Source organism: Anser anser (assembly GCF_964211835.1).
Source record: "Anser anser genome assembly, chromosome: 2".
NCBI lineage: Eukaryota > Metazoa > Chordata > Aves > Anseriformes > Anatidae > Anser > Anser anser.
The window spans coordinates 68,799,202-68,824,214 of NC_139721.1; the positions used below are offsets into that span (position 1 = coordinate 68,799,202).

Below are 25,013 nucleotides of genomic sequence, written 5' to 3' on the forward strand. Positions count from 1 at the left end.
TCCAGATGATGCTCCTCCAGTACATGGCAGAAGTTAATGTCAATGATCCCAAATTGCATAATGGTTTACACATGGTATTCTACTTAATGTACATTATAGAGCATCGGATATTTCATCTTGTTTCTATTTTTAGGGTTTTCAAAAAGGTCTGTTTCTTACTGTGTCCAGTATACAGCCCCCTCTTCTGCATTGACAATCTCCAGATTTTACTTCATGAGCCTGTCTTATGTTCACAATCCTACCTTTTATTCTGGGTTCATTACTAAGACTACAAAAAGAGACACTTGTCCCAAACCAAGTCCTTGAAACTAAAGAGGTAACCATTTCCTAGCTTAATAGTTCCCCTTTCAGCACAATTTCGTAGCCTACTGTAGCACTCTTCTAATAATCCGTATTCTGTAATAGCTTCTTATATGGAACTAGAGGTACTGTATTACTGAAATCCAGATAGATTAGTTCTTCTGCATTTCCTTTGCATAGAAAACCAGTGTGCTCTGAAAAGGGCAGCCTCTCTGCACTGTGTTTTCCATGGACACAATCCACGGTGCATTGGAACGTGCTTTTATTTACTCATTTAATTGTCGTTTCCTTCAGAACTTGTTTTCAACACGTACATAACACTGAGGGCACGCTAGCAGATGCGTCATTGCCTGGATCACTCCTGTTGCCCTTTCTTCAAGAGAAGTATTATTTATTGTTTTTGATTCCAGATTTGACAAATTTGTTTGTCTGCATCTGGTCTGTGTTGCTGGACTTGGGATTTTTTCATGCCAATCTCTTACTATTCTGGGGCATCATTTTTCTGTCTCCCTCTGTTCATGTACATTAAAACCTCCGAGGTTAGTTTCCACGCCAGTTGCAATAACTTCAATTTTCACACTTTCTACACACTTTCAGCCATGAGTCACCCTGTCCTGACCTATGTTTTTCATCAGAGTCCTTGTTAAAAACTGTAGCCAAATATTCATTCAGTTTTCAGGTCCTTTTTCCCCTCCCATCTCTTAGCTCTTTAATAATAATAATTCTCCCTTTCTTTGTATTTATATTATTTATTTTATTATATGTCATACATTATATGTGTAACAAGTTATATTTTCCTTTTATTTAAATATCTTGCTGTTTGATTTAATTTTCTTTGTCAAGGTCTAACGCTGCTTGGCTCTTGGGAATTCTCACTTTATCCTTCTGCTTTCTGTCTTTCCAAAAGTAGCTTCCTTTGCTTAGCAGTTCTTTTTCTGATTTCATGTCAGCTTTTATAAGAGTGCTAAAATCTCCTTAAGACTTTTTTTTTTTTTTTAAGTGCAGGATGTTTCTGAAGACTTTCACTAAATGTTTTCTCTCTTTTTCCAATTTTTGAGATGTAAATTCCATGCATTTTTGAACCTCAACTTCAAGTAACTAGGTCTCCTCTATGTCTAAGACCCTGATGTCTTCAATCCAGTTTTCCTGACCAAGTAATTTCACGAATGTCTCAATTTGCTTCTTTCAAATTGAAAACCTCATTTAGGATTGTTTAACTATCTATGCCACACTAATTTATAATCCTTCAGACCAGGGTTTCCATCAGTCAGTGTCTTCCATCACACATTGTACAACTACTCACAAAAGCCAATTTTCAGATAATTATTTTATTTGTATCCAGTTTTGTTTTTTGTTGCCTCTGATGTTAAAGATTGAACTCAGCAATTTTTGTCATCTTGTGTTTTCTCAATTATGTGTAGGCAGTTAAGACAGTACTTATTTCAATGAGAGAAAAGTATCTGATATTATCCAAAACCTTTTCTCCCATGTAGCTACATAGCCTTTTAGAGGATCTCAGCAGTTAGTCCTGCTTGTTTTGAACATCTCACCAAAGACATTTCAGTTTAGACCAGTTCTATTGTCTTCACCAACTCTCCCCCATTTCTGTGTTTTAAAATTAAATGTCTGTGTTTTAGAAGTAAATGTGCTAAATGTCTTTAGCACATTTTCTGATTATTTTTCTACCATATACTTAAGTCAAGCATCCTACAGAGGCTCTAATCCCTCCATTTTGTAGTCCATGCACCCTGTGTTATTTCATAAACATCTCTGCTTTTTCCACTCTCTGTCTCTTTTTCTATCTGGATGATTGCTGGGATGATATTAAACACTTTTTTTTTTTTTTATTAACACACATACTTGTAACCCTCTGCTGTTTCTTTACCTTGCCATCTCCTTATCTACCTGACTTCCTACTGTTTTCTGTCAAAGCCAGTGATAGGAGTCATCTCTTAGTGCTCTCTAATTTGAGCATCAGCAATGCCAGATAAAATGCCATAATCTTCCTGGGTTCTTGAAGGAATTGTTTGTTGAGGTGATCCTTTCCTCTGGGCTCTGATGACTGGAAGCCCTCCAAAACTTCTTCCAGTTAACTGACATAATCAGTGCTGGTCTAGAACAGCTGTGAAGGCTAGAGCAGCTACCTTGGTTTATAGCATCAGCACACAATCTTTCTGGCGTCTCCATCACTTCTCCTCCTCTTTGAAAAGGAGAGCCACTTTCGTAGAAGTGGTTCTCGGCTTTCTTCACTAGCTGCAGACCTCTCAAAACAGAGGTCAGAGTAGTTCCTTGGCAAAGTCTCCTGCTGTTTCTACTTCCCTGTCCTCATCTGTTGAATGAGGGGTTGTGTGAAGTCTTAGCAAGCCTTGTCACGATGCTGAAAAGTGAACAAAACATGAGCAGAGGTCTGCATCTTATAGTAGTTCTGAGATCCCAAAGTAGGCTTTGCAGGTTTTTTCAGTAGGGCATTTGATTGCAGGATGCCCCTGGCTTGGTGTAGCTACCAATAATTATTTTGTCAAGCATGAGAGTAGAATAGGAAGGGTTTGTTTCTTCCTTATGAAAGTCTCAATCGGCTGCACCTCCTATGCCTAAAAAAGTTGAATGTACGCCTTGGGAATGCCTTATTAGCTGAAGTATCCCTCATATTTGTCTCCTCAATTTTCTCTATTTCTATTAAGATGGAGAAGTCGTAGAACGGGCAGAGCTGGGGGAAGATGAAAAGTCTCTCTTTTTCTTTCTTTTTTCTTTTTTTTTTTTTAACTTCCTGACATAGAGCCAAAATATTCATTTTTGTTAAGAAGCCTTGCTCCTTCTGTTCTATTCTATTCCTAAACCTATTCTGTTTTTTATGACAATAGTATCATGAACGCATTGTGATACCACCATTTCAAGTTTTTTAAGTTAGATTTCAGGTTGCCATGAAGGAAGAGCAAATCTGTCCTAAATGGTGACTTTAAAATGGGGCTGGTTTAACATGGTGAGTTTAATAGTGAAGAACTTGCTTTCAGAAGTCTGGACATTCACAGTTCCCAATGGATTCTGCTTGTTGGGTTTACGTTGCCTCTGAAAATTAGGTCCTGAAAGCACTTCTGTTGCTAGAAAAAGAGGCTTTCTGGATGATATGAGAATTCTTTTCACCCCCCAACTGAGGAAATAAAGTGCTCGGATTCACTTTTGTCTGTGGTGGAAATAAGGCTTGTGCATTGCGGTAACCCCTGCTCTGAGGTACAGACCTTTCTGTAGAAATGAGCCCACACGTTGGAAAGCAGTTATAGGGACTTTTCTCTGTTATCTAAGGATAAGTTACTACTAACATTATCCAAGGTCATTGATCTGAGTCTGTCTCACTGTCACACATGATTAGACGGCTGTATTGTTACGTGTGGATTCTCCAGAATAAACTTGTGTTCGAGTGGAGCCTTTTTTGTCCGCCTAATTTTGAATTGATTTGTCTCTACGAAGTTATTCTTTATCACCAAATGCACCTTAAGAATGAAAGATTGCATCTCAATCTTCATGAGGAAATAAACAAATCTGTTTATACTGGACATGGACAAATGATTACAGCTGGTCAGGTTATTGCCTATGAAAAATTTATCTCTAGAATGTCTTTCATCCTTTCTTTCCTTCTAGGGAGAAAATCAAAGAAAGGGCTTTGAATTTTTATTAATGATTCATTACTCATAATTTATCAGTGAACAGTTTATGCAAATACACTTTGCAAATTGCTCACTTTAACTGTTACTTGGGGTTATATCTGAATATTACCTTCCCATGGGAAGCAAAGGTATGAACATTTGGATTATTGATATTTAATCATGGGAGAATAAATGCATATCAAATGTTAAATACTCAGATACAGAAATCATTTGCAGTATACTTGGTTACACTAAATTGCATCTTAACGGAGTTCTCGTTGACATTAAGTTATGATTTAAGATGAATGAGTAAATCACAAGCCAGCTAGCTAATAGTTGAACATAGTATTCTTTGAGGCCAGTGTTTAACCAGTAGATCTCATGTTCCCAAAGACATTTATGTTCAATATACATTAAGGAAATATCCCCTTGTACAGTGTTTTATATACTGTAGGGAAATGTCCCTTTGCACAATGGAATATACAAAAAAAAAAAAAAAGACTATTTTGCATCTTCTCCCCCAATTAAATCAAAGAAAACACATTGCCCTGTCCTTTGAAGATGGAGGGGAACCTTTGGCCAGCAATAAATGCAGTACAGGAGTTTTTGTGATTGATGGATCTTTGGGGGGGAGGGGGTAGTAGTTTTATGTTAAAAAAAGTTCTATTACTTTACAGAGTCCATGAAGGGCTTGGTTGGGGAAGTATGTTGTCCCTGAGATATAGCTTATTAGTGGTTGCATGATTTAAATGCCTATGGGTGCAGTATTTGTTCAAATTTCTTTTTAAAAATATTCTGTAAACTATTAATTGTAAAAATAGTATTTGTCAGAGAAATCTAATTTTATTAAAAATTTGCATACTGCTGAATGTAATTGTGTTGCATAGTTCTCAGAGGTGTTATTTTTACTCAAAGCCAGAGCCCTGAGGAGCTGATAACCTGTAAAATGAGTGTGTCTTTCAGACTGATTTGAGTATCAGACTCAAGGATTGCTAATCTTTTTGTGCAAAAAGGGAAGATTCTTCTAGATACAGGTAATGAGCAGAGTTGCCATTTAGAAAATGTACATAAGGGAAAGATGCACGGAGATATTTGAGAAATAAAAATGGATTGATTTATTCATTCTGTTTCCAACTCCACAAATGGTGGTTGTTCGGGCACTGGGTAAGCATTCTCCTTTTGCTGTGTGAGAAACAATCATCACCCATGAACACGTAACGTGCCTCTAACAGAGGTAAAAATGAGTTGGTGAAGTGGTGAGAGTAGGTGTTGTATTAACAAGTCTGTAATTTATTGCTGCCCTCCTTACATTTAAATTCTTGGCTTACTGGAGCACACTCCTGTGTAGGCAGTTATGCAGAGTTGGCTTATTGCAATAGCATAGTTTAATGATAGCATACATGCCCATTACAGCAGGCTATCTCCTAATTTTATGTACTTGCCTCAGTGGGATGCACTATGTAAAACAAAGACACTCGCTCCAAAGGGAGTGTGTACCAGAGGTTAGTGGTCTGGGGATCAGATCCTGTTCCACAGATTTTACTAGAAGATCAGAAAGGCCACAGCAAGATGCTTTGCCTTGTGGGATGCCGTCATAAAACTCAGCTGTTGGTGCTAGCATGACCAAGGTTTCATCCAGTTAAGAAGGTGACTAACTGGCAAATTGCGAATAGTAAAATAGCATCATCTGCAGAGAGACATAGCCAGGGAAAGGGGAGTGCACCCTCTGGAGAGCTACAAGCACCCTGGAAAGGTACCTGAGAAGTTTGTTTCAGTGTGGACTGATAGCTGTGTTAAAGAGCAGAACAGAGCCATAAAGGTTTAACAGAGCAGTTGTGGTTTTACCCTGCCGGGCAGATGACCTCCATCATAGCTTCTCTCTCACTCTGCCTCCCCAAAGGAAGAGGGGGAGAAAATATGATGGAAAGGGATCAGGTATTGAGATAAGGACAGGGAGATCATTCAACAATTGTCATCATGGACAAAACAGACTCAGCAGAGGGAGATTAATTTATTACCTATTACTAACAAGCTAGAGCAGTGAGAAACTCAAACTACAAACACCTTCCCCCCATGCACCCTCTTCTACCTCCTCTCCCCAAGCAGCGCAGAGGAACAGGGGGGGAATGGGGGCTGCGGTCAGATCCTGATGCTTCGTCTCCGCTGCTCCTTCACGGTCACTCCCTGCCCCTGCTCCACGTGGTGTCCCTCCCGCGGGATGCCGTCCTTCCCAAACTGATCCGGCATGGGCTTCCCACAGGCAGCAGCTCTTCAAGAACTGCTCCCACACGGCTCCGTACCACGGGGTCCATCCCCCAGGAGCAAACTGCTCCAGCACGGGTCCCCCACGGGTGGGCGGCAGCTCCCCCCAGACCCCCTGCTCCTGCGTGGGCTCCTCTCCACGGGCTGCAGCTCCGGCCCGGGGCCTGCTCCTGCGGGGGCTCTCCATGGGCCGCAGCCTCCTCCAGGCCACATCCACCTGCTCCACCGGGGGCTCCTCCACGGGCTGCAGCGTGGAGATCTGCTCCGTGTGGGACCCGTGGGCTGCAGGGGGACTGCCTGCTCCACCAGGGGCCTCTGCACAGGCCGCAGGGGAACTGCTGCTGTGTGCCTGGAGCACCTCCTGTCCTCCTTCTGCACTGAGCTGCACAGCAGTTGTTTTATTTTTTCCCTTTCTTAACTCTGCTCTCCCAGAGTCCCACCCAGCGTTGCTCCCTGGCTCAGCTCTGGCCAGCAGCAGGTCCCTTTTGGAGCCGGCTGGAGCTGGCTCTGATCTGACATGGGGCAGCTGCTGGGCTCTGCTCACAGAGGCCACCCCTACAGCCCCCCACTACCAAACCCATGCCACATAAAGCCAATACACCAGTAAAGATATATTTTAAGTTAAAGAAAAGCAAACAAATATAGCTCCTTTGGAAATGTTAGTTTTTGATGTCAGAAAGCAGTGAGACTAATTAAGACCTGTTCCCCTGCTAATATCAGAGATGGCAATTACAAACTTAAAAACCTAATATGACCGAAAAGAGCCTGTTCCTACAGCCATAAACTTGACACTGTACACCCTTGGTGCTATTGTAATTCCAGCAAATGTCAATTTAGAATAAACAGGTGTATTTCTACAAAGTGTAAAAATGAAATTTACCAAGACAGTTGTTTCATGTGGAGGTGGTATGGAATATCTCTCAGAGGTGAAAAATAGGTTCTGAATGAACTACTTTTAAATGCGTGCCAAGAACCTCTCTGTATTGTTGTACTTTTTAATTAGATGAAAATAAATGAATTGAAAAGATGAAAGGAACTTGTGTAACATCTCACTTCAAAGGACAACTCCACTCTTGAGGAGTGTTTAAAAAAAAAAAAAAAAGGAAAGAAAGGAAAGAAAAGAAAATCAGCTTATTCAAGAAATATGCTTTTTTTGTGGATTTGGCTTCCCTTTTACCTGCCTTAGACACTAAGGGATGACTCTTGCTCATTTGACCTAATGCAGTCGTTACCCTGGTGTAAGGGAGAGTGCAGTCTGGCTGACAGTGACATTCCCTCTGCGCTCGTTCATTGTGCTTTGTATTGACTCAGCAGTGCTCTCGAATGAGCTGGATTATTTTTGACCTTGTGGAAGAATTTTTATTAAAGTTTCAAAGCTGTGGGCTATGTTTTGGACAGAGAAGTTGTACATGTGCAGTAGTTCTGTGTCTGGGTTTACTCTGGGTAAATGAATTGGGGAAAGAAACAGCTGAATGGCTCATCTGCCTGCTAGGCAAGTCAGCCTTCCCAGAATACAGAGGCTGTCGCTCCCACCCAAAACGCCTAAAAACTGTGCTTTGTCCATGTACTCAATAACTAGTGTTATGCAATGTATTTCACAACCTTAGCATTGGCTGATTGGTCTCAAGGGCCCTTTCGGACTCCTTACTTAAGTCAGTGCTGTCCAACTCCAGGTCTTTCATCCATTTTTACTCCTCTCTAAGCAGGAATTGTTTGTTTAAGCCTTAAGCACTTTATTTCCAATCACATCTGTCCAGGGCATGATTCTTGTCATCATAGTTCCACGTAAAGGTGACCTGGCTAAGACAATGAGTTCAAACTGCCCAGGAAGTCACAGTTTTATTCCCTAATTCAATTGCCCTGAAGAGCAGGTTAGCAGCTCTAGAAAATAGCATTTGTATGCAGAAGCCTAGCAGAGAAGTGTCACAACAGCTAACTGACAGTATTCAAAGAAAAACTAGCTCTCTCCATCCCTAGGAAGATCGTAACAGTGCAACCTCTCTCTGTAAGCAAGAGTTTTCTGTCATGACTCAAAGGAAGAATTAGCGCTTCTAATAGTAGAGATCTTGTGTGTGACTTGCTAAAAAAAAAAAAAAAAGAAAAAAGAACAACTCATCAACTTCATAACTCCTTGATAGATTTAGGCAGACTGCTCTGTGTTTTTGTTATGCCATGAGCTGTTTAATGAGTTTGCCAGATAGCAGGTTGGTGTGAAATGTTATCAGGTTTTCACAAACACAATTAGCTAAGCAATTGAGCTCATCCCAGCTGTGATTAAGTGGGATTAATTGTAATAAGAACCAGCTAGGAGAGGGGTAAGCTTGCTTTTTCTTGGGTTGGTACTCTGCACTATTATTCTTGTAAGTATCCTTTATACATCATCAGCTGCAGAGACTTTATTACTTTAGGAAATGGTTGTTGGACTTCCATTCAAATGAACTTCATCCTAAACAGATTATTCTAACATTGGAGTTGCCACTGAGTAGGAGAACAATTTATTTGAAGCATCAATTACATCAAACAGAAAAGTAGCCATTGAAGTCAGTGTTTTGCAGTGGAAAGGAATATGTTTACTCTAAGTCCTAAATACAGTTAAATATTCTGGGAGAGAGCTCTCCATGTTCTAAGAGGGAAATAGCTGCCCTTTATGTCATCATGGTTTGCTTTGGTACTAAGTAAAATTGCTGTATTACTTAAGGTTTCATTTGGTGAATACCAGAATTTGTAGATGATTCATGGGAATTTCTTAGGGGATAAAGCAAAATTATCAATTCTATAACTGGAAATAGGGGGGAAATGACAGCTTTACATGAAATTGCACGTAGGGTGCTCAGTAAATCTGGAGAATATGGAGAGTGAAGTGCAATGGCAGTAGTGCAAATATGCACATTGTAGGAATAACAGAATATTAGTGCTTTCTTTATCAGAAGTGGAAAGCTGGTAACGTAGAAATAAAGTGGGCCATATGAATATACAAATACAAGAGAGGAATGTTGCAAAGTAGTCCATATTTGAATTGTAAAAAGAGACTTGCCTGTATCTTTATTTGGGCAAATATTTTTATCATTATTTTATGGCGTCTGGTTCTTGTAATGTTGCTGCCAGTGGTCAATTTTTTTTCAATTCAGAAAGAATAAGTAACACAGGCCTGACAAAAGAAAGCAGAATGCCACAGTGATTGTACTGTTCTGGTGTGTAATGTTTGACCAGAAAAATCACAATTGTATTTGCTTTATTTTTTTTTTTCTGGACAGAAAGGGGTTCCTAAGCTCTGGACTACTTCAGTGAAAATCTTTAAGATTTTAAAACAGTATCATGGTTCATGTATTCTCTGTTGCTTCATGATGGATATACTGCAGTTGTCTCCTTACTTAATAACCATACCTAATAAAGAGAAATCCAGTTTTCTCTTCTCCTATTAATATATAGAGGTCCTTGAAGATTTCTGCTGCCACCTTTGTAGCCCTTTCAAATACCTTTTTATTTCTATTGAGGGTTATGAACTCTGCTCGATGGGCTTGGTGCCAGTGTCTCTGCTCTGGTCTTCAAATCCCAGTGCTTTATTTGCTTTCCTAGGCATTGCCAATATCTGAGCAGGGCAGGTCAGCTCCTCCTTAAGGATCCTTTCTGTAATCTCTCCTTGGCAACTGTGCAGGACCACTGTGACATTTCCTGCAGCCTATGCAAATTTTTAGCATTTTTCCCCATTCGGTTTCAAAACTGTTGATAGCCGCTGCCTTCTCTCTTCTCCCTCCTCCTCCCACCATTTTTTCTGTATTTGTGGAAATACTGCTTCCCTCAGACACTGATCCACAGATCTGTGTTGCCATTTCACATAATATGAAAGTGCTCCTGGTGTTAGATCTCCTTGAAATGGCAACTGGCCATTTTAAATTTCATCACTGAAAACCATTGCTCCTGAGGTTCAGGAGCAAAAGACTTTGCTATAAATTATTACTAGACAAGATTCAAAAATTCTTAAGGATTCTTTGACCTATGTTGTGTTGGAATATGTGCACATGAATGATCTCTTTTGGACTATTCTTCCCTATAGCAGTCCACCACTTCTCTCTTATAATTTTACTTGTAATTATTTAGTGCTTCTATCTGAATTTAGTCACAACTAAACATATTACTATATAGAATCACAGAATGATTTAGGTTGGAAAAGACCTTCAAGATCAGTGAGTCCAACCACCAACCTGACCTATACAATACTCATGCATTACACTTATATGGAACTTTACCAACTATTTTTGGGAGCGTTATATGTTCTTCAGCTGACTCTCCTGTCAGTGTAACTTGTGTTGTTTCAATTAGTCAATAACTATAGACAAATGAAATAGAAGATGAGTAAGAAAAATCACTGTAGAAGTGAGAGCTATTACGCTATTCTGTTGAGATCTATTTTATTTTTAAAAAGTATTTGTAGTCAGATATTTCTAACCCTTGAGTCTTTTTACAATAAATGTTTAATTACAGCACCAAAAGCTTTCTACATGCATTAAGAAAAAAATATACATCTAGAAAAAAATACCCTATTTTTCTTGTATACTATGCGTGCATGTTAAACGTTTTTGCCCAAGAATGCCTCTGTTGTGCTCCACATTGTCCAGAAATTTTTCAATGTGGACATCATCAGCCCCTTCTAAGGCAGGTTCAAGGAACACCAAATCCCTGGAAATGTCTCATCCTCATGGTCAGAGTCTAATTTTAAACTTGAACCATGAGATTTGGGGTTGTTGCTGGTGGGTTAATTTCCAGCATTAGCCGTTAAAGCATTGGAGGTAGCTACCTACTTCTTAGAGACCAACTGTGATCTGTTTCAGCCTTACGCAGTAGTTAATTCTGTATAGTTTTGACTTTGTTGTAAAGCAAGATGAATGGTCGCTTCTTAAAATTGCTTGTGGACTGTGGTGCACGTGGAGTCTAAAAAATACATATACAGAGTCTAAAGAAAATATACTTTAATGCCTAATATAATGTCCCTTCCCTTCTGCCCCCTTGAAATTCTCTTGGGCGCTAATTCTTGAATACATCCCCATCTCAAAGCTGTATCTTCCCTGATCTGTGGGAATGGCTGCAGTTGTTCATCAAATCCAGCATTTTTGTCTCCATTTGGTGTTTACCCTGTTGGTAGTGGATGCACATTTTTCCCTATCCTTCTGTAACACTCTTGTTATAGGTCAGTTATTTTTAATTTCCAGTAGGAGAGTTTGGAGGGAGATTTATTAGTGATCATCCTCTTTGCTCCAGGAAAGAAGGTCTCTTCTTGCCTTCTAACTTAACTGAACTAGGTGTAATCACTTGAAGTGGAGCAAACACAAAGTCTCCACATGTTTCCTCGCCTATTCCTGACAACTTCCGACATTGGAAGGAGATAACTGAAGACCTTATGACAAATAAGGCTGCAATTTGCTAGGTCCTTCATTTTTGCCACCTAGCCTTACCCATAAAAGTAGCCTAGAAGAAAGCTGGAGAGGGACTCTACCAGGGAGTGTAGCCATGGAACCAGGAATAATGGCTTTGAACAAATGGAGGGGAGATTTAGATTAGATGTGACGTGACGAAGAAATTTTTCACTCAGAGCACAAAGCACACATGGAAATTAGGGCTGAAGATGCACTTTGCTTCTGTTTTTTTCCGTAAAGAATAGAATGAAATTACTTTAAAAAACAGCGTTAAAAATAAACCCAGGGCACAGGATGGGAGATACAGGGCAGTCCCTGTGGCCAAGGGGCAGCCTTTCTCTCTGGCAAGCCAAATGGCCTTGGGGGGGCCAGCCCCAGAAAAGGGGCCCTCAGCCCCCCCAACCCTCCTCCTTGTCCACGTGAAGGCATCTTCCAGGCCGCTCCCAACACAGCCGCCTTTGGGCACGTGTGGGCCGCTCCGTCACAGAGGCTTGCTGAGGTCACAGTGGCCACCACTGACTCGAGCCCTATAAAACAGGCCCCCTGCAGCTGGCCCACCACTCGCTGAGCATCTAGGCACTCTGACTGCCAGCTTGTGCGGCAGGAAGGAGACTAGAAGAGCAAGGCGAGTGGCAGGCCTCCTTGGTGTGCGAGGACTGTGATGCAGTCTGGTGAAGCACCAAGAAGGAGTGCACCTGAGCAGAAGGAGAGGTGTCATGGGCGGAGGGATGGCGCCGGCGGCACAAGAGACACCAGTGCCCAAGGGACCTCTGGTGCCCAGCCCACAGACAGATATAGGCGGTATCATTGGCACAGCAACGACACGGGGAACGGGCCAGCCCCTGAAACACCCAGCGACAGGGGGCCTGGGCCTTGCCATGGGAGTAACGGTGATGTGGGGCGAAGGCAGGAACATCAGGCAGGCAGCCACAGGGAGCAGAGGCGTGCCCATAGTCCGGGACACAGTGTGGGACCCAGCCATGACCGTAAACCAGATGGCAGAATTGGACCCATGCCTGAAAATCAAGCCGACAGTGCCATGGGACCTAGGCACGGAACTGGACGGCCCCCTGGTTCGGCACCCTGGCCTGAGAACGTTCTGAACGGAAGGCATCCCGTGTGGGCAGTCCCAGGCAAGGACTGGCTTAGCCTTCTGCCCAACACTGTGGAGCCCATGGAGCTGGATCCACCAGATGTGGAAGAACAGATGGAAGTGGATCCACCTCGGCCAGAAAAGACCTGGGACTACCGTGGCATGTCTTTGTGCTCTGCCATCCGAGAGCACCAACAGCATCGCAGGAGCGCCCAGCGAGCCCCCTACTCGTTGCTCAGGCTCCATCGCAGGCATTAGCTTGGAGCCACCAAACACCACAGACATCTCGCAGGCTTGCCTGCAAGATGTCCTGGCAATAAACAGCTCTTGCCGATTCTCAGGGGTTGTGTGAGTGCTTCTTTTTTTGGGAAGGGGTAGGGGGTGGGGAATGGGCTAAAGTTGCGCCAGGGGAGGTTTAGGTTGGATATTAGGAAAAACTTCTTTTCCAAAAGGGTTATTAGAAATGGGCTGCCCAGGGAAGTGGTTGAGTCACCATCCCTGGAGGTCTTTAAGAGACGTTTAGATGTAGAGCTTGGTGATATGGTGTAGTGGAGGACTTGTTAGTGTTAGGTCAGAGGTTGGACTCGGTGATCTTGGAGGTCTCTTCCAACCTAGATGATTCTGTGATTAGGGCACAAGACACAACTGTTACCCGTTACACCAAAAATCCAAAATCCATAAGTAGCCCAAAAGGGGAAAAAATGACTTTTGTGTACAAACAATTGCTCATATGAACCTCTAGCTTTAAAGAATATATTTTGACTTCACAGGACATTACAAGACTGGAAGAGGAATCATGAAGGGAAGAGTTCATAGTCTGCACGTTAGATTCAATGGACATAAAATAGTGCCTCTCAAAATAGATTTAAAGTCTGTACCGAAGCTGCATGATTTGTTTACTGTGCTGCTTTGTTCCATTCTTCAGGTTTGAAGACGGCACAGTCTCTTTTCTTGATATCATTGCTCTGAAACATGGATTTGATGTTCTGGAAAAACTCACAGGTCAGTTAACATGACTTTAATAATGAAGACTGAAGTTCTAGATTTATACTTGGGGCACAAATCTGGTCATATTTCCTATGGCTGTAGCTTAGTTTTCCTTTCTGTATTTACAGACCATATTCATCAATGTGAAGAACAGATTCTTCAGGGTATCTGCTTTATTAAGGTCTTACACATCATATTATTCTAACCTCCTTTGGAAAAAATAAAGTATCCAGCCTGTTTTAACCTAACACACATGTAAGGCTTGAGTACATCAAGCACTTCTAGTCTGCCTCACACTCAGAAAGGTGCAATAGGAAAATAATAGTAGAAAGTAGCTGAGCTACATCCTATTCATACTTGAAGCAGTAAGAGTTCCTGCTGTGCATGAGGACCAGGCAACTTGACCTGGTGCAGAAAAGCTATTTGGTAATACAGATTTAGAGAGAAACCAAGAAAGAGAGTTTAAAGTGCAGCCAAAAGCTTTTTTGTTAGATAGGAAATCCAGTTCCACTGTGCGGGTAGTTATCTTCATGCAGCAAAATTTCCAAACTATGATTTCTCACAGCAGTTAATTTATGTCTGTACTTTGAAACACTGTAGTGGAAAGCAGCATTATGTGTTTGTTGTTTTTTTTTTTTCCTCATTCTGTTTTTGATATAACTTACCACTGTAAATCTTAATGAAATTCTCCGCTTTCTCCCTCAGAGAAGCACATGGCTGTGAAATTGTAGTACAGTTCCTGTTCCCTGAGGTGCAAGGTGAAAGGCAAAGAGACAAGTCACAGCTTGCTGCAGGGGAAGTTCTGACTGGATATAAAGAAGTATTCTTTTTCAGGATGAGGGTAGTCAAACACTGGAACAAGTGCCCAGAGAAGTCTGCCAAATCTCCATCCTTGGGTATATTCAGAATTTGGCTGGACTTGGCCCTGAACAATCAGAGCCTGTGGCTATGTATAACTACACTTGAGACTTCTAAACAAGCTCATATCCTGCCATCTTCGTCTATCCTGTGGTTTATGGAATTGATGTTCCCCAGTCATACTAAGTTTGGGAAGCCAGCGTAAACCTGGCAAAGGTCCCTTTGCAGTGGATTTCCCTGGTAACCATCATTTCCATGGTACATTTACTGCCATGACTTTATCTTCCCAAGGAAAGGGAAGAGCAGGCTTGCTGGCTTGCTAGGGAGCCTTTTGACTTTGAAACTCTTTCCTGAGCTCCCCCTGTTTGAGTATCTTTGAAGTCCTTACCAGGGAGCTAACACTGCAGTCCCAGATACAACTTTGAGCTGGATCATAGTCTTCAAACCAGACGCTCTATGTGAGGGGCGACACTCATCGTGCCGTGTTGACTCCAGGATACCCTTCTGCTTGTCTGGCTCTGCACCCCAAACACACAGCCTGTCTGTGATTGCTGCTGTAGGTCAGTGATTCTCCTGAAAGGTGCAGGAGATTGCACCTAGCCAGGGAAGCATGCAGCACTGGCTGTGCAGGAGCCTGGCACTGTGGCGTGCTTCCACATGTGGTGTGCGCAAAGTTAACAAAATATGCTCCTGGAATATGTCTCATAGTCAGGTGCATGCACAGTTAATGTGAAATTTCTGGACCTCCCTTCTCCAGTGCACCCTTCAATTTCCTATATTAAGGCATAAAGTGCATCATGATCTGAGTCGAGAGAGACACTGACCATGAGCTTTTCAGGCTTGCATAATTTCTACTTGTGTCTGTGGAGGTTTCTTGTCAGGAGTTATCTGAAGGTTTCTAGTTTCTTCTTCCTCACAGAGATTTTTGTGAAGGATATTCTCGTATATACTTGCTCATGTGGAAGTCAATAGAAGAGTTTTCATTGACTTTAATGGGAGTCTGACTGAGCCCCAACAAAAAAGGATGGTTTGCTTTATGGGGCTCTGCATGGAAACCAGGGATCCAAAATAAGCCTTTACTATACATACCTTCTTGCACTACAAAATGGTTCAGAAGAATGTACAATCTTAAGCAAACACATTCCTTTGTAAAGGGGGCTAACTGCTTTGGTTTAATGTGTAGGAGCATCGCCTGGCATGCCTGGTGTAATGGGAGTATCTCTTCCATTGCATTCCTCATCCATCTCAGCCTTCTCTTGGTACCCATTTCAGCTAAACTACTGAAAAAATCTCCTGGTACTAGGCAGAGGGGGATATTTGACCCTGAACAAAGCGTGAAGCAGTTGATAAAAGGGTAGAATACATGCGAGAACAGAGTCTGTTGAGACCTTTCAGTCTTTACTATTGCTTTTAATTTGCCTTCTCACGGATAGCAGTGATGAAGATCTAGGGTAGCTGAAGTGACTTGGAGACCTGTCTGTCAAAGGGTTAATCCAAAAAAATGTTATGAGGGTGAGTCAGTTGGCTTTAATTCTGAGCTTGATTCATTTATTGCTTATTGAGTTTTGGTTTTGTTTGTTTATTTGTTTTAAGATATATATATTTTTTAAGTCTGGCTTTAATAATAGCTTTCTATCTCCAGTATCTGAAGTATATCAAATTTTATTTGCTCCAACACTCATCAATACCCAGGTTTAACTGGTTCAGATAGCAAAGCAGATGCATTTATACTATGCTGAAGGGAACAAGGTGAACTGTTGTATTTGTTCATTAATAAAAAATGCACTCAACTATATCAGCACCATATTCTTTACCAGTCTGCCTGAATGAAATCATTACAAAGCTTTTTATGGCGCTCTGTCACTTTGAGAGTAGCTATGGACTGCTGTCTTCTGGATGCTGGAACATTTCCGTGGATGTGGTAAAAAGTTTTGTAAGTCTTCCAAAGCAATGATTTCAGTTTTCTGAGGCATAACAACATCTATATTAAATTAGCTTCACAGAGATTTTTTAGTGTTGGGTTTTTGGTTTTTTTTTTTTCTTACTATATTCTAATTATTGTATTCTAACAGGTATAATAACCTCTGTTTTTCCTGATATTGCTTATTGCAACAGCTTATGTTTTTGCTAGAAAGCAAGGTTTCTTAAAGCTAAAAATAGCTAGGTCAAAAACATAGAGGTTGTTACAAGTTTTCAGACTAATAATCCTTTCATTTAAAATAAAAATAAAAAATAGGAATATTTCTATTTTCCTTGGAAAAATTAACTTGTCACACTGCTTAATAGAAGAAAGGCAAAGGGAGGTGAGATTAAATATATATATATAGGCTGAAGGACTGAGTGAGAAGAAACCTACTCTGAGGAGAAAATTGAGAAACTAAATAAACAATGTTTGTGACATCTTTGGATTTAGAAACTTCATCACTGCTGGTGTAGCTTAGGTACTTTGGTGGTCTCTAGACAAACTCTGGAGTGCCACACTGAAAAGCAGAAGTGACAGCACTGCCTCTTAACATCTATAAGAGACCAGTGAAAGTTACAGGAATCTATGGTGAAAGAAGAAATTTAATTCTGCAAAGGATTTTAGACACCAGTTGATCCCTGAATTTTTCCCAAAGTCAGGTTAGTTCTATACCATTATATGTGACCCCAGATAAATTAAAACTTGTTCCACATAAGTAGGAATGTTCAGTGTCTCCCTTCATACTAAAACGTAAGTGATTATGGGTGTGTGTACATACATTTCCACGTGGCATGTTTTTTTAATTAAAATTTGTTCATACAGAAGAGAAATCAAGTAACTACCTTTAAAAGGTGGTAGGACAAAGTTGTACAGCTGTGGTCACATTTGGATTTTTCCATCACAAACCACAGCCTACGAAGCGTTAGGTGCTGTCCAGAACGGTTTGTTTACCTTTCCAAATGTTCAGCTCTTCAGTATCTGTAGGCATTGAATATATCTGTGCCTGGCACAACCAATGCAGCAAGGGATTTAGTGATTTGGTATTGCCATTTTCCCCTCACCGTGCCTCCTGGACATCATTGAGAGTATTGAAGCTTTGCAGGTTCCATAATTTCTGTTGAAGGAACTCTGTTCCTTTTGAACATAGATTACTGGCGTTTGCATGTATGCAATAAAGCTATCACACGCTGTAGGTATGCTCTGCAATCCAGGACTGCAGATTTGTTCTTAACCACTTTATGTATATTTCTTCCACTTCAACTGTCAGAGTTTCCAGTGGCAAAATGCACTGTCACATGGGAATCACTTCTGAATGATGCTTTCTTGTAGCTCCTGGTTGCATTCACCCACTACAAAAAGTGCTTCTCATTCTGGGTTGGAAATAGCGTGGAGCAGAAACAAGCAAGATAAACAAAGTGATTTTGTTATTAAGCGTTCTCTTCTGTGTAATGAAAGCACTGCTGAAGTTCTCTTGGGATGTAAGGTAGTTGGATTGACCGGTGTAATTATTGAAGATAGAGAGGGAGATCACTAATGGAAGGTTTCATCATTAGGCTGTGCTGAGATAAGTAGAGGTCTGTTTCCAAGTCTGATATCATCCCAACTAAGTCCTTGACCTGTCTCAACTTCCATTTATCAAGAAGGCATAGTTCGTGCCAAAGTTATATCATGATGTGTGTGAGTATTTAAGGCATTTTCAGACATCTTGTATATTAGGATCTTTAAACTTGACCTTAGCTGCTATGCACTCTTATTAGTAAATATTTATCAGTTTTACAAATGAAGCTAATGTACATCATTGGCAATTATTTTGGAAGTGCTACTTTAATTATGATGTCTATTCAGTCAGGAAACATTAATCCTTTTCACAGTAAAATGTAATATGTATTGGAAGGAATAGTGAAATGCAGACTAAGTCTCCTAAGCATGATGAATTTAAAGTCCTTTTTAAAGCCATTTGGTTGTTGATTGGTTGTTGGAAAGTAAAGGTTGTGCTGGCTTTCGTAGAGTCAATTATACCACATAACAGCTGAAAAAAAAATACAGTGCAGGATGCTAAATGGTAAGGCTAATTTTTATTTTTACCTTGGCCTTTGAAAGTTGGGACTTCTGAGTTGTTTTCTGCCATGTTTTAGTTTTTGCCATCGTCTCATATATCAAGGACTGGTTGCAGCTAGTGGTGGGGTATTGGACAGCCTCCTGATGATGGTACTGTACAGACTCTCATGTGTGTCATGTTTAAATACTTATGGTTTCACAAATTATCCAGTTCAGGGTCAGAAAATATTTTTCTTTCCTTGATCAGATTGGCAAGGATCACTGGAATTTCTTCTGTGTAGAGATTTGTGACTGCTTCCTGCCATCATCTTGGCTTTTCACTTGGACAGTTGGTGTAATACCTGTGATTTTTTACTGCTTTCATCCTTGGTGCTGCTTTCGTTCATATTTTTAATGGATTGGGTTTTTTTCTTTTATTTTAAGATTAAAGGTGGCATTAATACATGTCTTCTGGCATGTGATAGGCGTGTTGGAAGTGGATGCTCCATTTTGGCCAAAATATATAAAATTCTTCACTTTTGAGGAAACCCTCCCCTTGGTTTGAGAGAGGATGAATCACTGATGGAAATTTTTACTTTCCCTCTGCCAACCATTTACCACAAGATGAACTGTAATGTAAAAGAAACCTGAGCAATTTGTACAAGTCTCCTCACTTCACTGCTCACAATTAACACCTTCTGTAACTGCACTTGGAAGATCAATAGGGTTTGTTGATGTCTTTTTTCATGAGAAAAAAAATGTTCGACAAGTTGACACTGGGGAGAAGATGTTCTATCCACACTCTAAATATGAAAATATGGGTACACTAAAGAGAGGACATTTTAAAATCTGGCTTCAGAAAGAAAAGTAAGACTTATAAATATGACAGGATTGTAAAAAAAAAAAAAAAAAAAAAAATGCTTAAAGCCAAAAGGTATTCTGATTCCCAGATAATGACACTACTAGGTACGTCAAAAGACAAAAATCTCTCCTTTCCTTTCATGGTTAGTGAGGTGACTGTTTCTGTTTTCTATTTTCTATCCCTGCATGAACTTGGTTTAGAGAACAAACTAGAAAGAAAGTTATTCATGTACTGCTACCAGCTCTTGCTGCTAGCATGTTATGTCAGTCTAGGTTTCTTAGTTTTCTTTTGTGACTTGACTAATGCAAACTACACATAATTTATACCCTTGAAAGCAGAGCAGAACAGCTAGGGCTTGATTTCAGAAGCTATGAAAAAGTGAGTTAGCAGGAAAAAGTCCTGCCAAGGCTGCTTTTGGAGGGTTTAATCTGTATATAAGGTTTATTTCTAGAAATGAAAACTGCTTTTATGTTTTTGGTTTTGTTCTAATGCACATTTACTAATATTGATGTGGATTGTATTTGCAAGCTGCCTAATCTGTGAAGAGGGCTAGGCAAGGACTAAAAATGTCAGTCTTTCCCCAGACTTGTAGAGATAACACAGGGAGAGGTAGTACAGTACAGAAATGTCTTGGGTGTTTTTGCATAATACAGCTGAAGGAAAAATACACTTCTTAGGAACTAAAATAAGAAGAAAAATGTCTTTGTTATAAGCTGAGCTGATGAAGAAAAAGTGCTGCACAGCTGACAGAAGATATACACTTGGCAAGAGGTAATTGTTCTATGTTCAAACAAAGCAGCTAGCAAGACTTCTGTGTTGAAGGCATTTGGTGGCAAGCAGTATTATTGCAGGGGAGGGATTTGTAGCAGAGTCTTCTCGTGCTTGGGAGACATCTGGAAAGAGGAAGCCGAAGCAACTAATACCTGGGGGATCAGCGCAGGTGCTGTGGCACTGGCTTGCCAAGGCCAGTGCTGGCAGGAAGCATTGCTGACGGGCTTTTCGCTCGTGCAGTGATAACTGAGCTCTTGAAGTCTGCAGTTACTGAGAACTTCTCCTTTGGCAGGGCTATGTGCATTGCAGCTCCCCAGATATTAATGAGTGTAAGAAACTTGAGGCATTTTTGCTTTGAGGGAGCTTCATGTGTTACCGTATAAAAGGATGCTGGATTCACTAATCTCAGTTTTCTCACCAAGTAATGTTTAACCATACACTATTAACACCAGAGAGTCTCGTGTATACCAGTTAGTATGACCCATGTCTGCCTTCCCTCCTCCATCCATCTTTACGTGCATAGTTTAATCCCTGGATGATCAAGAAATTACATACATGTATTGGGTGTCCTACTAGTTGCACTTCCATACTGCAGATCAGGATTTACTTTTGTAGTTACTGGAAGCACCCTGGTGTAAAACTGCTTTAAGTAAGATAGCAGTATGCCCTTTGGTTTTTGGTATGATTTATACACCTTCATCTAACAGTTGGTTTAAAAATAAAATAAAATAAAAACACATGGGGAAGAAATAGAAAGAACAGCATTGTCATGAGGAATATGGCAGCTGCTGAACTTGTTAGTATCCTCAGTGATACTGTGTTATGGGTTGCTGTCTTTACTAAAACCAGCAGAAATGCCACTGTCTTACAAAGAACCAGTGATTTAGAAGAACTGTTGCTCTGAATCCTGAGGAGTGATAAAGTGCGCTCTTGCACTTGTCATTCCCAGATACAGGCTTTAAGACAGGAGTGTTGTCATTAGTTGTGCATTCTTGTCTGCTTTCTCTCTCTGCTAATCATTTTTTTTCCAGCCCTGATTGTTAACATAAGAATTTGGAGGCCTTCCTTGAGCTGCGGTAGCTATAAATCAAAGTTGTTAATGAGCTGATAAAAGTAAAGTTTCTCCATGTGCTAGTTCAGTTTCTTCAAGGTAGTGGTTGGTAATTTAACAAGAATGATAAAATCCCAGGCCTCTTCTCTCCCTATCACTGAAATCAAGAGAAGTATATAGTAGTGAACAACCAGGAAAGCAAGATGGGAGGACATTTAATAAATTGTAGTGATTAATCTATCTCTATACCAACTCTATTTATGTAGTTCAAAATAAACCATTGTGTTTCTAATCAAAGAAGTTACTTTTTATTTATTTATTTATTTTACCATAGTAGAGCAGATTACTAATCAATCAGTATATTTTTTGATCACATTGTATGTGAATGCTGTTTATCCTTGACTTAAACTGTGGAGCCTCATTCCTATTCAGATTATCTTTTGAACAAGGTTTTACCAATGTGGACACTAACTGAATTCTGATGTTCTTGCAGTTCTGAGTACCTTAGTGTATGTACATGGGTTAATACAGGAGAGGTGACTTATCTGCTTTGCATCAGATGGCTTCTGTGAAACTAAGCCCTGACCTGAGTTGAGGTTGAGTCACCATCCCTGGAGGTCTTTAAGAGACATTTAGATGTTGAACCTAGTGATATGGTCTAGTGGAGGACTTGTTAGTGTTTGGTCAGAGGTTGGGCTAGGTGATCGTGGAGGTCTCTTCCAACCTAGACGATTCTGTGATTCTGTGATTCTGTGACCTATTGATGTATCAGAACCTCTACAGTATAATCATAGAATCACAGAATGGTTTGGATTAGAAGGGACCTTAAAGATCATCTAATTCCAATCCCCCTGCCGCGGGTAGGGATACTTCCACTAGACCAAAGCCCCATCCAGCCTGTCCTTGAACACCTCCAGGGATGGGGCATCCACAGCTTCTCTGGGCAACCTGTGCCAGTGCCTCACCACCCTCTGAGTGAAGAATTTCTTCTTATAGTTAATCCAAATCAACCCTCTTTTAGTTTAAAACCATTCAATCCCTTTGTCCTATCACTATACTCTCAGATAAAGAGTGCCTCTCAAACTTTCTCGTATGCCCCTTTTAAGTACTGGAAGGCTGCTATAAGGTCTCCCCAGAGCCTTCTCTTCTCCAGGCTGAACAACCCCAACTCCCTCAGCCTCCCTTCCTAGGAGAGGTGCTCCATCCCCTTAATCATTCTCATGGCCCTCCTCTGGACTCGTTCTAACAGCCCCAGTCCCAATACCAGTCTCTGAGGTACAGCTCTCATTGCTGATCTCCACTTGGACACTGAGGCATTGACTGCAACTCCTTGAGTGCGACCATCCCGCCAGTTCCTTACCTACCAGCTGGTCCATCCATCAAATCCACGTTCCCCAATTTAGAGTCAAGGATATCATGCAAGACAGTGTCAAATGCTTTGCACAAGTCCAGGTAGGTGATGTCAGTTGCTCTTCCCCATCCACCAAAGCTGTAACCCCATTGTAGAAGGCCACCAGATTTTTCAGGCACGATCTACCCATAGTGAAGCCATGTTGGCTGTCATCAGTCACCTCCTTATTTTCCATAGGCCTTAGCATAGTTTTCAGGAGGATCTGCTCCATGATCTTGTCAAGCATAGAAGTGAGACAGACCTCATTTGTGTGTACACTCTTAGGAAGTCAATGGGGCCATGAAAAGAAGGCTAATTACAATGGATAGGGTGAGGATGAGGACTTTTGAGGCTTGAGCTCCTTTTCTCACTCACAAAGTTTACTTGACTTTTATTGAATCACGTACATACTAATATTCAGGGGAGCAGTGAGTTAGGTACCTGTGTTCACAGACTCACAGAATGGTTGAGGTTGATAGGGGACTTCTGGAGGCCACCTTGTCCAACCCTCTACTCAAGCAGGGATACCCAGAGCAGGTTGCCTGGGACCATGTCCGAGCAGGAGACTCCCCAGCCTCTATGGGCAACATATGCCAGTCAGCGCTCATTTACCCACTTGGTGAAGAATTGCTTCCTGAAAGAGTTTCTAGATCTGGATTTGGACTCTGTGTGGGATTTACCTTATGTTGTTCTCAGAAGCAATGTCTGATCTGACTATCTAGATTTCCATTGCAATCCATGGAAAGAGACAGTACTTCACCACCTTGATTTCTCTGACGTATTTTGAATATTTGGGATGAAGTGAGTTATAGCCAGCAATGCCAGTTCTTCTCATTGTCTGTTAAGGGAGCTTAGATGATTAGCTTAGCATGGCATAAGAAATTTTTTGACTTTTAAAGAACCTTCCTGCTTAATGGTCATGTGGGACTAGAAATCTGAACTGTCAGATTAATTGAGGTGGAAGTAGTGTTCCTGAGTATTTTGGTTTTTTTTAGCCTGTCCTTAGGATTTGTGGTTAGTGTTCGGCATAACAGACTCTCCGTTTCTATTGGCTGAAATCAACTGATAAAGCAGAACAGGGAATATGTTGGAAAAATCCTGAGGAGTGTGAAGTCTTCACATAAGTTTTCTTATTTGTGAAACCCTCATCCGTCTGTTACTCAAAGTGATTTCTGATTTGCAACATATATTTCATGCTTCAAATCCAAGCTTATTCAGGTAGATATTGCTTTCTCTTTGAGGGAAAGGCTTACATTCTGACAGCAGACAAACTATTTTGCAAAGGCAAAAAAAAAAAAAAAATCTATCTCCAGGGAGAGAATGTCCCTGTTATTTAAAAAAAAATCATCGAATCAGTCAGGTTAGAAAAAAGAATATGTACAGCTGACTTCAGAAGTCTGTGATCATTTTCGTTTCCAACTTACTAGTTAAAGCAGATTAGGAAGAAAGCTCAATTGGTTCTTTTGCATCAAAAGAAGCTGTTGTTGGGACTGTTGTTAATTTATTAGGAAAGTCATGCTCAGCGGAGCACATATTTGCTAATGGGTGTAGATAGAATTAAAACAATTACAGACTCAGTATTACAAAATGAGCAAGTAGGTGAGATAGTCTTGTGCAACTATCTGAAAACACCGCCAAGCACACATCATGTATTTGGAAGGCAAGTCTGAAATAATGGATGACTTCTTTTTTCTTTCTGTAGATAGTCTATTCCAAGTTCTGCCTGAGGTAGTGTTGTGAAATCTGTCACTTTCAATAAACAAAGTGGGAGAAATTATTGTAGCCTACATCAAGGGAGAATGGGTATAAGACCCTACTCTTCAATAAAGGTTGTAGGAATATTAACAGCAGTCAAGAGTAATGAAACTCTGATCTGCTGGCTCATATACTGACCCAGCACTGCCGATGCATGGCTAAAGGAAATCTTGGAAAAACGCTTTCTGTCTTTAATATCTTCCTCCCTAGAAGATCATTTTCTGTGTCAGATGTAGTTAGGAGATGACGGAATTGTCAGTTTCACTACAAAGTTGCCATTATCTTTGCTAAGAAATAGAGAACCTATAAAGGCTGTGGAACCACATTTTTCAGAGGTGAGGGTTTTCATAGTTAGCCTTGGGTGTAGAACTTCCAAAGATTTTTTGCTGCCTAAATTGATTGGTGGGTCAAGGTCTTGGTTATTCCTGGAATGCCATTTTTAAATGGGGGAAAAAAAAAAAAACAAAATTTTGCAGCTGTATTCTTAAGCCTGTACAAGAAATAGTCAAGTACCCTCTATAGTACTAGCTGAAAACCAGAGCTGAAACAGAAATGGAAAATAAAATTAGACTTGAATTAATTCCATTAAATCTTAAACAATATAATATATTGCTAATTAATTTTGCCATGTC

The 25,013-nt window shown here is 40.7% G+C and overlaps 1 protein-coding gene across 10 annotated transcripts in view; it reads left to right on the forward strand.

Annotated features, from left to right (window-relative positions):
- The window catches only part of MOCOS (molybdenum cofactor sulfurase), a 229,696-nt gene that overhangs the window by 114,424 nt on the left and 90,259 nt on the right, over positions 1–25,013 (forward strand). For all 10 annotated transcript variants that reach the window (XR_014580155.1, XM_083825294.1, XM_083825286.1 and 7 more), the window contains one exon: positions 13,633–13,709. Coding sequence is in view for 9 of the 10 variants with exons in the window: in XM_083825294.1 (XP_083681420.1) it covers positions 13,633–13,709 (77 nt within the window). In the remaining variant the exon portion in view is untranslated. The remainder of the gene's footprint in view (positions 1–13,632; positions 13,710–25,013) is intronic.